Source organism: Bombina bombina, chromosome 4 (genome assembly GCF_027579735.1).
Source record: "Bombina bombina isolate aBomBom1 chromosome 4, aBomBom1.pri, whole genome shotgun sequence".
NCBI lineage: Eukaryota > Metazoa > Chordata > Amphibia > Anura > Bombinatoridae > Bombina > Bombina bombina.
Genome location: NC_069502.1, coordinates 1,157,206,724 through 1,157,223,652, shown reverse-complemented (window position 1 = coordinate 1,157,223,652; position 16,929 = coordinate 1,157,206,724). Strand labels below are relative to the sequence as shown.

At 39.2% G+C, this 16,929-nt stretch overlaps 1 protein-coding gene across 2 annotated transcripts in view; it reads left to right on the top strand.

Annotated features, from left to right (window-relative positions):
• The window catches only part of LBR (lamin B receptor), a 90,654-nt gene that overhangs the window by 33,575 nt on the left and 40,150 nt on the right, over positions 1-16,929 (top strand). For both annotated transcript variants that reach the window (XM_053712604.1, XM_053712603.1), the window contains exon 5: positions 9,646-9,796. In XM_053712604.1, coding sequence (XP_053568579.1) covers positions 9,646-9,796 — 151 coding nt within the window. The remainder of the gene's footprint in view (positions 1-9,645; positions 9,797-16,929) is intronic.

Genomic DNA, 16,929 nt, shown 5'->3' with positions numbered 1-16,929 from the left:
ATTTCCTATCCCTCTAAATGTGTATAAAATAAAATGTCGTCTTATATAGTTTGTTAGTGACTAGTTAGTGGTGGTTATAGGGCATGTACTCTAGGCATGACGTATGAATTTCCTATCCCTCTGAATGTGTATAAAATAAATAGTATATATAGTTTTTTAGTGACTAGTTAGTGGTGGTTATAGGGCATGTACTCTAGGCATGAGGTATGAATTTCCTATCCCTCTAAATGTGTATAAAATAAATAGTATATAGTTAGTGACTAGTTACTGGTGGTTATAGGGCATGTACTCTAGGCATGAGGTATGAATTTCCTATCCCTCTGAATGTGTATAAAATAAATAGTATACAGTTTGTTAGTGACTAGTTACTGGTGGTTATAGGGCATGTACTCTAGGCATGAGGTATGAATTTCCTATCCCTCTGAATGTGTATAAAATAAATAGTATACAGTATTTTAGTGACTAGTTAGTGGTGGTTATAGGGCATGTACTCTAGGCATGAGGTATGAATTTCCTATCCCTCTAAATGTGTATAAAATAAATAGTATATATTTAGTGACTAGTTACTGGTGGTTATAGGGCATGTACTCTAGGCATGAGGTATGAATTTCCTATCCCTCTGAATGTGTATAAAATAAATAGTATACAGTTTGTTAGTGACTAGTTACTGGTGGTTATAGGGCATGTACTCTAGGCATGAGGTATGAATTTCCTATCCCTCTGAATGTGTATAAAATAAATAGTATACAGTTTGTTAGTGACTAGTTAGTGGTTGTTATAGGGCATGTACTCTAGGCATGAGGTATGAATTTCCTATCCCTCTGAATGTGTATAAAATAAATAGTATACAGTTTGTTAGTGACTAGTTACTGGTGGTTATAGGGCCTGTACTCTAGGCATTAGGTATGAATTTCCTATCCCTCTGAATGTGTATAAAATAAATAGTATACAGTTTGTTAGTGACTAGTTACTGGTGGTTATAGGGCATGTACTCTAGGCATGAGGTATGAATTTCCTATCCCTCTGAATGTGTATAAAATAAATAGTATATAGTTAGTGACTAGTTACTGGTGGTTATAGGGCCTGTACTCTAGGCATGAGGTATGAATTTCCTATACCTCTGAATGTGTATAAAATAAATAGTATATAGTTAGTGACTAGTTACTGGTGGTTATAGGGCCTGTACTCTAGGCATGAGGTATGAATTTCCTATACCTCTGAATGTGTATAAAATAAATAGTATATAGTTAGTGACTAGTTACTGGTGGTTATAGGGCCTGTACTCTAGGCATGAGGTATGAATTTCCTATACCTCTGAATGTGTATAAAATAAATAGTATATAGTTAGTGACTAGTTACTGGTGGTTATAGGGCATGTACTCTAGGCATGAGGTATGAATTTCCTATCCCTCTGAATGTGTATAAAATAAATAGTATATAGTTAGTGACTAGTTACTGGTGGTTATAGGGCCTGTACTCTAGGCATGAGGTATGAATTTCCTATCCCTCTGAATGTGTATAAAATAAATAGTATACAGTTTGTTAGTGACTAGTTACTGGTGGTTATAGGGCCTGTACTCTAGGCATGAGGTATGAATTTCCTATCCCTCTAAATGTGTATAAAATAAATAGTATATAGTTAGTGACTAGTTACTGGTGGTTATAGGGCCTGTACTCTAGGCATGAGGTATGAATTTCCTATACCTCTGAATGTGTATAAAATAAATAGTATATAGTTAGTGACTAGTTACTGGTGGTTATAGGGCCTGTACTCTAGGCATGAGGTATGAATTTCCTATCCCTCTAAATGTGTATAAAATAAATAGTATATAGTTAGTGACTAGTTACTGGTGGTTATAGGGCCTGTACTCTAGGCATGAGGTATGAATTTCCTATCCCTCTGAATGTGTATAAAATAAATAGTATATAGTTAGTGACTAGTTACTGGTGGTTATAGGGCCTGTACTCTAGGCATGAGGTATGAATTTCCTATCCCTCTGAATGTGTATAAAATAAATAGTATACAGTTTGTTAGTGACTAGTTACTGGTGGTTATAGGGCCTGTACTCTAGGCATGAGGTATGAATTTCCTATCCCTCTGAATGTGTATAAAATAAATAGTATACAGTTTGTTAGTGACTAGTTAGTGGTTGTTATAGGGCATGTACTCTAGGCATGAGGTATGAATTTCCTATCCCTCTGTGTATAAAATAAATAGTATATAGTTAGTGACTAGTTACTGGTGGTTATAGGGCCTGTACTCTAGGCATGAGGTATGAATTTCCTATCCCTTTGAATGTGTATAAAATAAAATGTCTTATATAGTTTGTTAGTGACTAGTTAATGGTGGTTATAGGGCATGTACTCTAGGCATGAGGTATGAATTTCCTATCCCTCTGAATGTGTATAAAATAAATAGTATATAGTTAGTGACTAGTTAATGGTGGTTATAGGGCCTGTACTCTAGGCATGAGGTATGAATTTCCTATCCCTCTGAATGTGTATAAAATAAATAGTATATAGTTAGTGACTAGTTACTGGTGGTTATAGGGCATGTACTCTAGGCATGAGGTATGAATTTCCTATCCCTCTGAATGTGTATAAAATAAATAGTATATAGTTAGTGACTAGTTAATGGTGGTTATAGGGCCTGTACTCTAGGCATGAGTTAGCAAGTAGAGACGTCTATTTCCGGTAAAATGTCAACCTTCATGGGCATTTTTGAATGGTAAGAATATAGATCTCCTTTATTTAAACTAAATCTAAGATAGAAAATGAGCTGTTTTCTTTTAAAGGGACATGAAACCCAACATTTCTTTCATGATTCAGATAGAACATGGCAATTTTAAACAACTTCCTAGTTTACTTCTATTATCATTCTCTTTGTATCTTTTGTTGAAAAGTAGGGACATAAGCCCAGGAGTCTGCATGTGTCTGTAGCATTAGATAGCAGGTCTGTTTCCTACCATGTAGTGCTCCAGACACCTATCTATGTCTCTTCAGCAAAGAATATAATAGGAACAAAGCAAATTTGATAATAGAAGTAAATTGGTATTTTTTTGTATGCATTGTCTTTAACTCCATTTCTTTCATGTAATTAACAAGAGTCCATGAGCTAGTGACGTATGGGATATACATTCCTACCAGGAGGGGCAAAGTTTCCCAAACCTTAAAATGCCTATAAATACACCCCTCACCACACCCACAAATCAGTTTTACAAACTTTGCCTCCAAGGGAGGTGGTGAAGTAAGTTTGTGCTAGATTCTACGTTGATATGCGCTCCGCAGCAAGTTGGAGCCCGGTTTTCCTCTCAGCGTGCAGTGAATGTCAGAGGGATGTGAGGAGAGTATTGCCTATTGAATGCAGTGATCTCCTTCTACGGGGTCTATTTCATAAGGTTCTCTGTTATCGGTCGTAGAGATTCATCTCTTACCTCCCTTTTCAGATCGACGATATACTCTTATATTTACCATTTCCTCTACTGATTCTCGTTTCAGTACTGGTTTGGCTTTCTACAAACATGTAGATGAGTGTCCTGGGGTAAGTAAGTCTTATTTTCTGTGACACTCTAAGCTATGGTTGGGCACTTTATTTATAAAGTTCTAAATATATGTATTCAAACATTTATTTGCCTTGACTCAGAATGTTCAACTTTCCTTATTTCCAGACAGTCAGTTTCATATTTGGGATTATGCTTTAAATTATCATATTTTGTCTTACCTCAAAAATTTGACTTTTTTCCCTGTGGGCTGTTAGGCTCGCGGGGGCTGAAAATGCTTCATTTTATTGCGTCATTTTTGGCGCGGATTTTTTTGGCGCAAAAATTCATTTCCGTTTCCGGCGTCATACGTGTCGCCGGAAGTTGCGTCATTTTTTGACGTTATTTTGCGCCAAAAATGTCGGCGTTCCGGATGTGGCGTCATTTTTGGCGCCAAAAGCATTTAGGCGCCAAATAATGTGGGCGTCTTATTTGGCGCCAAAAAATATGGGCGTCGCTTTTGTCTCCACATTATTTCAGTCTCATTTTCATTTTGCTTCTGGTTGCTAGAAGCTTGATGTTTGGCATTTTTTTCCCATTCCTGAAACTGTCTTATAAGGAATTTGATTTATTTTGCTTTATATGTTGTTTTTTCTCTTACATATTGCAAGATGTCTCACGTTGCATCTGAGCCAGAAGATACTACAGGAAAACCACTGCCTGCTGGATCTACCAAAGCTAAGTGTATCTGCTGTAAACTTTTGGTAGCTATTTCTCCAGCTGTTGTTTGTAATAATTGTCATGACAAACTTGTTAAAGCAGATAATATTTCCTTTAGTGATGTACCATTGCCTGTTGCAGTTCCCTCAACATCTAAGGTGCAGAATGTTCCTGATAACATAAGAGATTTTGTTTCTGAATCCATAAAGAAGGCTTTGTCTGTTATTTCTCCTTCTAGTAAACGTAAAAAGTCTTTTAAATCTTCTCTCTCTACAGATGAATTTTTAAATGAACACCGTCATTCTGATTCTTTGGACTCTTCTAGTTCAGAGGATTCTGTCTCAGAGATTGATGCTGATAAATCTTCATATTTATTTAAGATGGAATTTATTCGCTCTTTACTTAAAGAAGTACTAATTGCTTTAGAAATAGAGGATTCTAGTCCTCTTGATACTAATTCTATACGTTTGGATAAGGTTTTTAAAGCTCCTGCGGTTATTCCAGAAGTCTTTCCTGTTCCTAATGCTATTTCTGCAGTAATTGCTAAGGAATGGGATAAATTGGGTAATTCATTTACTCCTTCTAAACGTTTTAAGCAATTATATCCTGTTCCGCCTGACAGGTTAGAATTTTGGGACAAAATCCCTAAAGTTGATGGGGCTATTTCTACCCTTGCTAAACGTACTACCATTCCTACGTCAGATGGTACCTCGTTTAAGGATCCTTTAGATAGAAAAATTGAATCTTTTCTAAGAAAAGCTTATCTATGTTCAGGTAATCTTCTTAGACCTGCTATATCTTTGGCTGATGTTGCTGCAGCTTCAACTTTTTGGTTGGAAACTCTAGCGCAACAAGTATCAAATCGTGATTCTCATGATATTATTATTCTTCTCCAGCATGCTAATAATTTCATCTGTGATGCCATTTTTGATATTATTAGAGTTGATGTTAGATTTATGTCTCTGGCTATCTTAGCCAGAAGAGCTTTATGGCTTAAGACTTGGAATGCTGATATGGCTTCTAAATCAACTCTACTTTCCATTTCTTTCCAGGGAAACAAATTATTTGGTTCTCAGTTGGATTCTATTATTTCAACTGTTACTGGTGGGAAAGGAACTTTTTTACCACAGGATAAAAAGTCTAAAGGTAAAAACAGGGCTAACAATCGTTTTCGTTCCTTTCGTTTCAACAAAGAACAAAAGCCTGATCCTTCGTCCTCAGGAGCAGTTTCAGTTTGGAAACCATCTCCAGTCTGGAATAAATCCAAGCCTGCTAGAAAGGCAAAGCCTGCTTCTAAGTTCACATGAAGGTACGGCCCTCATTCCAGTTCAGCTGGTAGGGGGCAGGTTACGTTTTTTCAAAGAAATTTGGATCAAATCTGTTCACAATCTTTGGATTCAGAACATTGTTTCAGAAGGGTACAGAATTGGTTTCAAGATGAGACCTCCTGCAAAGAGATTTTTTCTTTCCCATGTCCCAGTAAATCCAGTGAAAGCTCAAGCATTTCTGAATTGTGTTTCAGATCTAGAGTTGGCTGGAGTAATTATGTCAGTTCCAGTTCCGGAACAGGGGATGGGGTTTTATTCAAATCTCTTCATTGTACCAAAGAAGGAGAATTCCTTCAGACCAGTTCTGGATCTAAAATTATTGAATCGTTATGTAAGGATACCAACGTTCAAGATGGTAACTGTAAGGACTATATTGCCTTTTGTTCAGCAAGGGAATTATATGTCCACAATAGATTTGCAGGATGCATATCTGCATATTCCGATTCATCCAGATCATTATCAGTTCCTGAGATTCTCTTTTCTAGACAAGCATTACCAATTTGTGGCTCTACCGTTTGGCCTTGCTACAGCTCCAAGAATTTTCACAAAGATTCTCGGTGCCCTTCTGTCTGTAATCAGAGAACAGGGTATTGTGGTATTTCCTTATTTGGACGATATCTTGGTACTTGCTCCGTCTTTACATTTAGCAGAGTCTCATACGAATCGACTTGTGTTGTTTCTTCAAGATCATGGTTGGAGGATCAATTTACCAAAAAGTTCTTTGATTCCTCAAACAAGGGTAACCTTTCTGGGTTTCCAGATAGATTCATTGTCCATGACTCTGTCTTTAACAGACAAGAGACGTCTAAAATTGATTACAGCTTGTCGAAACCTTCAGTCACAATCATTCCCTTCGGTAGCCTTATGCATGGAAATTCTAGGTCTTATGACTGCTGCATCGGACGCGATCCCCTTTGCTCGTTTTCACATGCGACCTCTTCAGCTCTGTATGCTGAACCAATGGTGCAGGGATTACACAAAGATATCTCAATTAATATCTTTAAAACCGATTGTTCGACACTCTCTAACGTGGTGGACAAATCACCATCGTTTAATTCAGGGGGCTTCTTTTGTTCTTCCGACCTGGACTGTAATTTCAACAGATGCAAGTCTCACAGGTTGGGGAGCTGTGTGGGGATCTCTGACGGCACAAGGAGTTTGGGAATCTCAGGAGGTGAGATTACCGATCAATATTTTGGAACTCCGTGCAATTTTCAGAGCTCTTCAGTTTTGGCCTCTTCTGAAGAGAGAATCGTTCATTTGTTTTCAGACAGACAATGTCACAACTGTGGCATACATCAATCATCAAGGAGGGACTCACAGTCCTCTGGCTATGAAAGAAGTATCTCGAATTTTGGTTTGGGCGGAATCCAGCTCCTGTCTAATCTCTGCGGTTCATATCCCAGGTGTAGACAATTGGGAAGCGGATTATCTCAGTCGCCAAACGTTGCATCCGGGCGAATGGTCTCTTCACCCAGAGGTATTTCTTCAGATTGTTCAATTGTGGGGGCTCCCAGAGATAGATCTGATGGCCTCTCATCTAAACAAGAAACTTCCCAGGTATCTGTCCAGATCCCGGGATCCTCAGGCGGAGGCAGTGGATGCATTATCACTTCCTTGGAAGTATCATCCTGCCTATATCTTTCCGCCTCTAGTTCTTCTTCCAAGAGTAATCTCCAAGATTCTGAGGGAATGCTCGTTTGTTCTGCTAATAGCTCCGGCATGGCCTCACAGGTTTTGGTATGCGGATCTTGTCCGGATGGCATCTTGCCAGCCATGGACTCTTCCGTTAAGACCAGACCTTCTGTCACAAGGTCCTTTTTTCCATCCGGATCTGAAATCCTTAAATTTAAAGGTATGGAGATTGAACGCTTGATTCTTGGTCATAGAGGTTTCTCTGACTCCGTGATTAATACTATGTTACAGGCTCGTAAATCTGTATCTCGAGAGATATATTATAGAGTCTGGAAGACTTATATTTCATGGTGTCTTTCTCATCATTTTTCTTGGCATTCTTTTAGAATACCGAGAATTTTACAATTTCTTCAGGATGGTTTGGATAAGGGTTTGTCCGCAAGTTCTTTGAAAGGACAAATCTCTGCTCTTTCTGTTCTTTTTCACAGAAAGATTGCTATTCTTCCTGATATTCATTGTTTTGTACAAGCTTTGGTTCGTATAAAACCTGTCATTAAGTCAATTTCTCCTCCTTGGAGTTTGAATTTGGTTCTGGGAGCTCTTCAAGCTCCTCCGTTTGAACCTATGCATTCATTGGACATTAAATTACTTTCTTGGAAAGTTTTGTTCCTTTTGGCCATCTCTTCTGCTAGAAGAGTTTCTGAATTATCTGCTCTTTCGTGTGAGTCTCCTTTTCTGATTTTTCATCAGGATAAGGCGGTGTTGCGAACTTCTTTTGAATTTTTACCTAAAGTTGTGAATTCCAACAACATTAGTAGAGAAATTGTGGTTCCTTCATTGTGTCCTAATCCTAAGAATTCTAAGGAGAAATCATTGCATTCTTTGGATGTTGTTAGAGCTTTGAAATATTATGTTGAAGCTACGAAATCTTTCCGTAAGACTTCTAGTCTATTTGTTATCTTTTCCGGTTCTAGGAAAGGCCAGAAAGCTTCTGCCATTTCTTTGGCATCTTGGTTGAAATCTTTAATTCATCTTGCCTATGTTGAGTCGGGTAAAACTCCGCCTCAAAGAATTACAGCTCATTCTACTAGGTCAGTATCTACTTCCTGGGCGTTTAGGAATGAAGCTTCGGTTGACCAGATCTGCAAAGCAGCAACTTGGTCTTCTTTGCATACTTTTACTAAATTCTACCATTTTGATGTATTTTCTTCTTCTGAAGCAGTTTTTGGTAGAAAAGTTCTTCAGGCAGCGGTTTCAGTTTGAATCTTCTGCTTATGTTTTTTGTTAAACTTTATTTTGGGTGTGGATTATTTTCAGCAGGAATTGGCTGTCTTTATTTTATCCCTCCCTCTCTAGTGACTCTTGTGTGGAAAGATCCACATCTTGGGTAGTCATTATCCCATACGTCACTAGCTCATGGACTCTTGTTAATTACATGAAAGAAAACATAATTTATGTAAGAACTTACCTGATAAATTCATTTCTTTCATATTAACAAGAGTCCATGAGGCCCACCCTTTTTTGTGGTGGTTATGATTTTTTTGTATAAAGCACAATTATTCCAATTCCTTATTTTATATGCTTCGCACTTTTTCTTATCACCCCACTTCTTGGCTATTCGTTAAACTGATTTGTGGGTGTGGTGAGGGGTGTATTTATAGGCATTTTAAGGTTTGGGAAACTTTGCCCCTCCTGGTAGGAATGTATATCCCATACGTCACTAGCTCATGGACTCTTGTTAATATGAAAGAAATGAATTTATCAGGTAAGTTCTTACATAAATTATGTTTTTTTTGGTGTTTCATAAACCTTCAAAATTGTATACAAAATACATTTCAGTAATATTTTGCATTATAAGGGACACCACCAGAACTTTTGTTGTTTAAAAGATAGATAATCCCTTTATTACCCATTCCCCAGTTTTGCATAACCAACACAGTTATATTAATGTACTTTTTACCTCTGTGATTACCTTGTACCTAAGCCTCTGCAGACTGCCCCCTGATCACGACATTTTATTTATCTATTGATTTTCATTTTAGCCAATTAGTGCAATGTCTGCCACAAGCTACAGGCGTGATCACAATGTTATCTATATGGCTGACATGAACTAGCTCTCCCCTGTTTTTAAAAGCAAATACAAAAAGCATGTGATAAGAGGCGGCCTTCAAGGGCTTAGAAATTATCATATGAACCTTCCTAGGTTTAGCTTTCAACTAAGAATACCAAGAAAACAAAGCAAAATTGGATATTAAAGTAAAATGGAAAGTTGTTTAAAATTACCCTATATGAAACATGAGTTATTGTTTTTTTGACTTCGCTGACCCTTTTTAATGTAATCTATGTATGGAATGTGGGGGTTAGAAGTCGAAGATAAAAAAAAAAAAAAATTATATTGCCATGGCAGGCTGTAAATTTGTTTTCATTGGGTCACAAAGAGAAGAAAATTAATTTGTCCTGGTGTTTTGATGTGTATTCTCTAGTTGAAAGAGGAGCAAGTAAGTGAAATAAATGATAAGGTGTTGCGGTATAGTTTGGCCCCAAGAAATGAGAGCAAAACAAATCGCTTTCACAAAGAAGTTCTACAGGAGAAACCTGTTGAAAACAAGGAATTGGAATTTGGAGGAACAATTGGTATGTATTTTTACATTTTTATTTTTTAATTTAATTATTTATATAGTAGGATTACTGAATGTTCCTATTAACTGCCAATAATGTATTTTTAGAATGAGAAAGTGCTAAGGCCAGAGTGCTTATGATATATTACAAGGCAAAGTTCCCGATTGGTTGCATGCTCGCTCACAATCCCTCTCAGTCAAACTGGAGTTGGCAGATGAAAATCTCCCCCCAATTCATTCAACTGGGGTGATTGACGAGCCCTACTCTCACACAGTTGGTAGCGTAAGGGTAGAGGAAGGGGGTATTGTACGAGTGTTCCCTTTTTCTACGATAAATATGAGGAACACATTTGCCCCACAATTTGCAGTAAGATGCAGACAGGTTCACAACATGTGAATCCTGTCCACTCGCAAATCTTGCCCTGAGTTTTCGTAACAGAACTGCAGCATTATGGCTATCTCATCTCAGACTCTCATTGTCGGGCACTGTTGCTGCACTTTAAAGTAATTGTGCCTAAAATTCTCTACATCATTCAGGTTGTTCCTATACGTCTGCCTCTTCTTTTTGCACCCCCCCCCCCCCCGAAATCAATATAATCTGTGGCCATAAGAACCCAGAGTTAAAAAATGCACTCTTTATGCAGAAAGAGAGGGGTGGAATTGCGTGTGCCTGAATTACTTTACTATTATTCTGTTCACTTATCCCAAATATTACACTGAAATTTCTGTTTCAGTAATAAGATATAGTTTGGCATTTAGGAGAGATTAGATTTAAATAATTTGGGTGCTGGATTGCTAAATGTGATAGATGTAGTGCTGTAATCTTTAATCCGCAGTCAGTTTCCTTCTCTACAATCCCATCCACCCCTCTGTTAGGTAATAAAGCTTATATTTATCCCAAGTTTATATGTTCCTATATTTCTTGTATTTAGTGGTGAATCTTTTAAAACATTCACAGAAATTAAAGGGACATGAAACCCAAAATGTTTCTTTCATGATTTAGGTAGAACATACAATTTTAAACAACTTCCCAGTTTACTTCTATTAGCAAATTTGCTTCATTCTCTTGGTATAATTTGTTGAAGGAGCAGCAATGCACTACTGGTTTCTAACTGAACAATTGGGTGAGCCAATGACAATAGGTTTTTTTATATAGAGCCACCAATCAGCAGCTAGAACCTAGATTCTTTGCTGCTCCTAAACTTTCCTAGATAAACCTTTCAACAAAGAATAACAAGAAAAGGAAGCAAATTAAATAATCGAAGTAAATGGGAAAGTAGTTTTTAAATGGTATGTTCTACCTAAACCATGAAAGAAAATTTTTGGGTTTTATGTCCCTTTTTAAGGATGCATTTTCTTTCTAATGGAAGTAAGAGTCCACAAATTCCTATTTTTACATATGGGAATAAAATATCTGGCCACCAGGAGGAGACAGGCACCCCAAACAGAGCATTCAACTATCCCTCCTACTTCCCTCACAGTAGTTCTTTGCCTTGTCTTGGAGGTAGGCAGAGATCAGTGCTGAACAGTCTAATCTCGGCACCTGAAGGTAAGTCTCCACTCCAAATGCCAACGTGCTTAAAGTCTATTGGTTTGAAAAAAAATCAGAGTAAGAAGGGAAAGGAAAGTTCAACCTGATTGTCATAGGAGTGATTCTGATAGTATCCTAAATCATTCAGTGGCTCACCTCGGTTCCGAGTGTTTGGAGATCAGTCCTAAGGAGACTCCTTGAGTAGCAGCTCTACTGCAGGCTTACCGTCTCTGCCGATCTCTATTAGAGTGCTGCTTCCTGCCGGTTAGCGTTTTCACCTCCGTTTCCCTTTGTTAATAGCGTCCCTGGGTCAGTCCTCTTGTGCTCTTTCCCCAGTGCAATCGAGAAGAATAGAACAAAGTAATAAGGAGCACCAATCAGTACAATTCGACCTCGGTAGGTAAAACTTAGCTTTTATTTCCAGCACGAAGTTAAAAACTTGGTCATGTCGACCATACAATTCAGTAACAGAGTACCATAGTGCGAAGGAAGGAACAGATCTGGCTTACGTGTTTCGGCATAGGCCATAGTCATAGCATAAGGATCTTAGTTCCTTACCTCTATTTAAAAGACAAAAATACTTTCTTTTGGTCACACTAGGTGACACACCTTTTCTCCTATTGGACATTGTAATTTGGGTGTTCTCTATTGCTCACTACACCTGTTGTCCAATCAGTATTCCTGGCATTTGTCTGATACAGAGTTGATTATTCAATTGCATTACGTGAATACTTGGCAAACTCTGCTGAATATTTAATCAACATTTGAATGTGCTCTATTTGTACTGCCAGTCATTAGAAACTTTTCGTCTCTGATTTGTAAAAATAAAATGCAAGGAATAATAAAAGATTCATGCTCTGAGTGGGTACGTGAAATATGATAGTAGATTTATAAACATCGGACAGACATATTCCTACATTGCTTCAAATTTGGGGTCTAAGTTTGAGTCTAAATCTGGATTTAAGGCTCAAAGGGACTCTGGCATAGGGATATATATATATATATATATATATATATATATATATATATATATATATATATATATATATATATATATATATATATATATATAGTGTGTGTGCGTGTTCCTTATACATTTCGGACACCATTGATTCAATAATTATTAAAAATATTTCCTATTTATAATTTCCATTTAATGAATATTATTTGTTAACCAGCTATTTAAACAGTAATAGTTTACTTTTTTTACCTTTAGGAAAATGGTTACATTGGGGGATCTTAAAGTGAATGTAAATTTTGATGATAAAGTGCCCGGTTTTTAAAAATTCAATTAAAAACAGGGGCACTTTAATTCATAAAAATTTACATTTCACTCGTGTTGTGAAAATGCTTACCTTTTAATCTTGACAGCAGCTGCATCGCTTCCTCCGCCCGTCGCAAAACCTCTTCCTGGGTCTAAAAGGAGGAATCCGTCTTCCTACAATCACGGCGTTGAATCAGACACAGATTCCCCCAGGGGGGAAGCCGTGATTTGAGGATGACCGATCCGTCATTTCTGACGTAGGAAGAAACTTGTGACAACCGGGGGAAGCTGGAGCGGCTGTCAAGATTAAAAGGTAAGTATGTAAATTTTGATGATCATCAAAATTTACGTTCACTTTAACAAAAAAGTTTTTTTTAAGAAGATACAGTATACAGGGAAGTACATATCAATGGATAAATGAAAAAATGGTTAAATATATTGAGACTTGATTACAAATTACCCTAAGGGTGTACTTTTTATATTGATATTGCCGGCCACAATAAATTCGATCTAACTGGGGGAGGATAGGAAATTAGGCTGCTAAAGCCAGAAATTGATTAAGTCATATTCCGAATTCAACCCCGAAGGTGTTCTTGTTTTTAGTCTATGTAGCCAATTGACCTCACGTAGGGCTAAATTCTTATCCTTATTTTGTTCCCTACCTTTATTGCCTACGACCTCTATAATGGACCATACCAATGTATTAGGGCATTTGTTGTGTGTTAGATTAAAATGTTTGATTAATGGAGTACTTAATTTGCCTTTCGTGATGTTTGTGACATGTTCCCTGATTCTTTGGCGGACCTCTCTAGTGGTTAAACCCATGTATTGAAGGTTACATTGGGTACAAGTTAGAAGGTATATTGCATATCACTCTACAGTTGTGACAGGCCTTGTGTTCAAATGTTATGAATCATACCCTTACAGAGTTATTATCTAAAATGCCAGGATTGCAAGGAAAGCGAGACAGCTCTTGGACTAGAATAAATACAGAGCTCTCTGACGCTTTAGTGGCTATGTCTGATACACCCTCACAATGTGCTAAAGCAGGGGAGCTTCAATCTGTGGGTGATTTTTCTGATTCAGGGAAGATACTTCAACCTGATTCTGATATGTCTACATTTAAATTTAAGCTTGAGCACCTCTGCATATTGCTCAGGAAGGTCTTAGCAACTCTGGACGACTGTGACACTATTGTAGTCCCAGAGAAATTATGTATATTAGATAAATACTATGCAGTACCTACTTATACTGATGTTTTTGCAATCCCTAAGAGGTTTTCTGAAATTATTACTAAGGAATGGGATAGACCAGGTGTACCGTTCTCTCCCCCTCCTGTTTTTAAAAAGATGTTTCCTATAGACACCGCTACACGGGACTTATGACAGACGGTCCCTAAGGTGGAGGGAGCAGTTTCTACTCTAGCTAAGCGTACCACTATCCCTGTCGAGGACAGTTGTGCTTTTCTAGATCCAATGGATAAAAAATTAGAGGGTTTCCTTAAGAAAATTTTTATTCAACAAGGTTTTATTCTCCAGCCTCTTGCATGCATTGCCCCAGTCACTGCTGCTGCGGCTTTCTGGTTTGAGTCCCTAGAGGAGGCTCTACAGGTTGAAACCCCGTTGGAAGATATTATTGACAAGCTTAAGCCTCTTAAGCTAGCCAATTCATTTGTTTCTGACGCCGTTGTTCATTTAACCAAGCTAACGGCTAAAAATTCAGGTTTTGCTATTCAGGCGCGTAGGGAGCTATGGCTTAAATCCTGGTCAGCTGACGTGACTTCAAAGTCTAAACTTCTCAACATTCTCTTCAAAGGACAGACCCTATTCGGGCCTGGGCTGAAGGAGATCATTTCTGACATCACTGGAGGAAAAGGTCACGCCCTTCCTCAAGATAGGTCCAACAAACTACGGACCAAACAGTCTAGTTTTCGGCCCTTTTGAAACTTCAAGAGTGGTGCAGCTTCAACTTCCTCTAACACAAAACAAGAGGGAACTTTTGCCCAGTCTAAGCCGGTCTGGAGACCTAACCAGGCTTGGAACAAGGGGAAACAGGCCAAAAAGCCTGCTGTTGCCTCTAAGACAGCATGAAGGAGCAGCCCCCGATCCGGAAACGGATCTAGTAGGGGGCAGACTCTCTCACTTCGCCCAGGCTTGGGCAAGAAATGTCCAGGATCCCTGGGCATTGGAAATTGTGTCCAAGGGTTATCTTCTGGAATTCAAAACCTCTTCCCCCAAAAGGGAGATTTCATCTCTCACATTTATCTGCAAATCAGATAAAGAGAGAGGCATTCTTACATTGTGTTCAAGACCTCCTAGTTATGGGAGTGATCCACCCAGTTCCGCAGGAGGAACAGGGGCAGGGCTTCTATTCAAATCTGTTTGTAGTTCCCAAGAAAGAGGGAACATTCAGACCAATCTTAGATCTCAAGATCTTAAACACATTTCTCAGAGTCCCATCCTTCAAGATGGAGACTATTTGAACTATCCTTCCTATGATCCAGGAGGGTCAATATATGACATTCACATATGTTCACATCCCGATACACAAAGATCATCATCGTTTTCTCAGGTTTGCCTTTCTAGACGGGCACTACCAGTTTGTGGCTCTTCCCTTCGGGTTGGCCACGGCACCAAGAATCTTTACAAAGGTTCTAGGGTCCCTCCTAGCGGTCCTAAGGCCGCGGGGTATAGCAGTAGCCCCTTACTTAGACGACATTCTGATACAGGCGTCGACTTTTCAAATCGCCAGGTCCCATACGGACATTGTTCTGGCATTTCTGAGGTCCCATGGGTGGAAGGTGAACGAAGAAAAGAGTTCTCTATCACCTCTAACAAAAGTTTAATTCCTAGGGACTCTGATAGATTCGGTAGAAATGAAGATTTACCCAACGAAGGCCAGATTGTCAAAACTTCTAGACTCTTGCCGTGTTCTTTATTCCACTTCTCGTCCTTCAGTGGCTCAGTGTATGGAAGTAATCGGTTTAATGGTAGCGGCAATGGACATAGTACCGTTTGCCCACCTACATCTCAAACCGCTGCAACTTTGCATGCTCAGTCAGTGGAATGGGGATTACACAGATTTGTCCCCTCTACTAAAATCTGGATCAAGAGACCAGGTATTCTCTTCTCTAGTGGCTATCTCGGGTCCATCTGTTCAAGGGGATGAGCTTCCGCAGGCCAGATTGGACTATAGTAACGACAGATGCCAGCATTCTGTGCTGGGGTGCAGTCTGGAACTCCCTGAAGGCTCAGGGCTCGTGGACTCAGGAGGAGGCCCTCCTTCCGATAAACATTCTGGAACTTAGAGCGACATTCAATGCTCTTCAGGCTTGGCCTCAGCTAGCTGCGCTCAGGTTCATCAGATTTCAGTCGGACAACATCACGACTGTAGCCTATATCAACCATCAGGGGGGAACAAGGAGCCCCCTGGCAATGTTGGAGGTTTCAAAGATAATTCTATGGGCAGAGGTTAGCTCTTGCCATCTCTCAGCTATCCATATCCCAGGAGTAGAGAACTGGGAGGCGGATTTTCTAAGTCGGCAGACTTTTCATCCGGGGGAGTGGGAGCTCCATCCGGAGGTATTTGCCCAGCTGATTCAACTATGGGGCAAACCAGAACTGGATCTCATGGCGTCTCGTCAGAACGCCAAACTTCCTTGTTACGGGTGCAGGTCAAGGGATCCCCAGGCAGTGCTGATAGATGCTATTGCAGCTCCCTGGTCCTTCAGCCTGGCTTATGTGTTCCATTTCCTCTGCTCCCTCATATGATTGCCAAGATCAAGCAGGAGAGAGCTTCTGTGATTTTGATAGCTCCTGCGTGGCCACGCAGGACTTGGTATGCAGATCTGGTGGACATGTCATCCTTTCCACCATGGACTCTGCCGCTGAGGCAGGACCTTTTACTTCAAGGTCCCTTCAAACATCCAAATCTAAGATCTCTGCGTCTGACTGCTTGGAGATTGAACGCTTGATTTTATCAAATCGTGGTTTTTCCGAGTCGATCATTGATACCTTAATTCAGGCTCGAAACCTGTCACCAGGAAAATCTATCATAAGATAGGTGTAAATATCTTCATTGGTGTGAATCCAAGGGTTACTCATGGAGTAAAGTCAGGATTCCCAGGATATTATCTTTTCTCCAAGAAGGATTGGAGAAGGGATTGTAAGCTAGTTCCTTAAAGTGACAGATTTCTGCTCTGTCCTTTTGCACAAGCGTCTGGCGGATGTTCCAGCCGTTCAGGCGTTTTGTCAGGCTTTAGTTATAATCAAGCCTGTGTTTAAACCTGTTGCTCCGCCATGGAGTTTAAATTTAGTTCTTAAAGTTCTTCAAGGGGTTCCGTTTGAACCTCTGC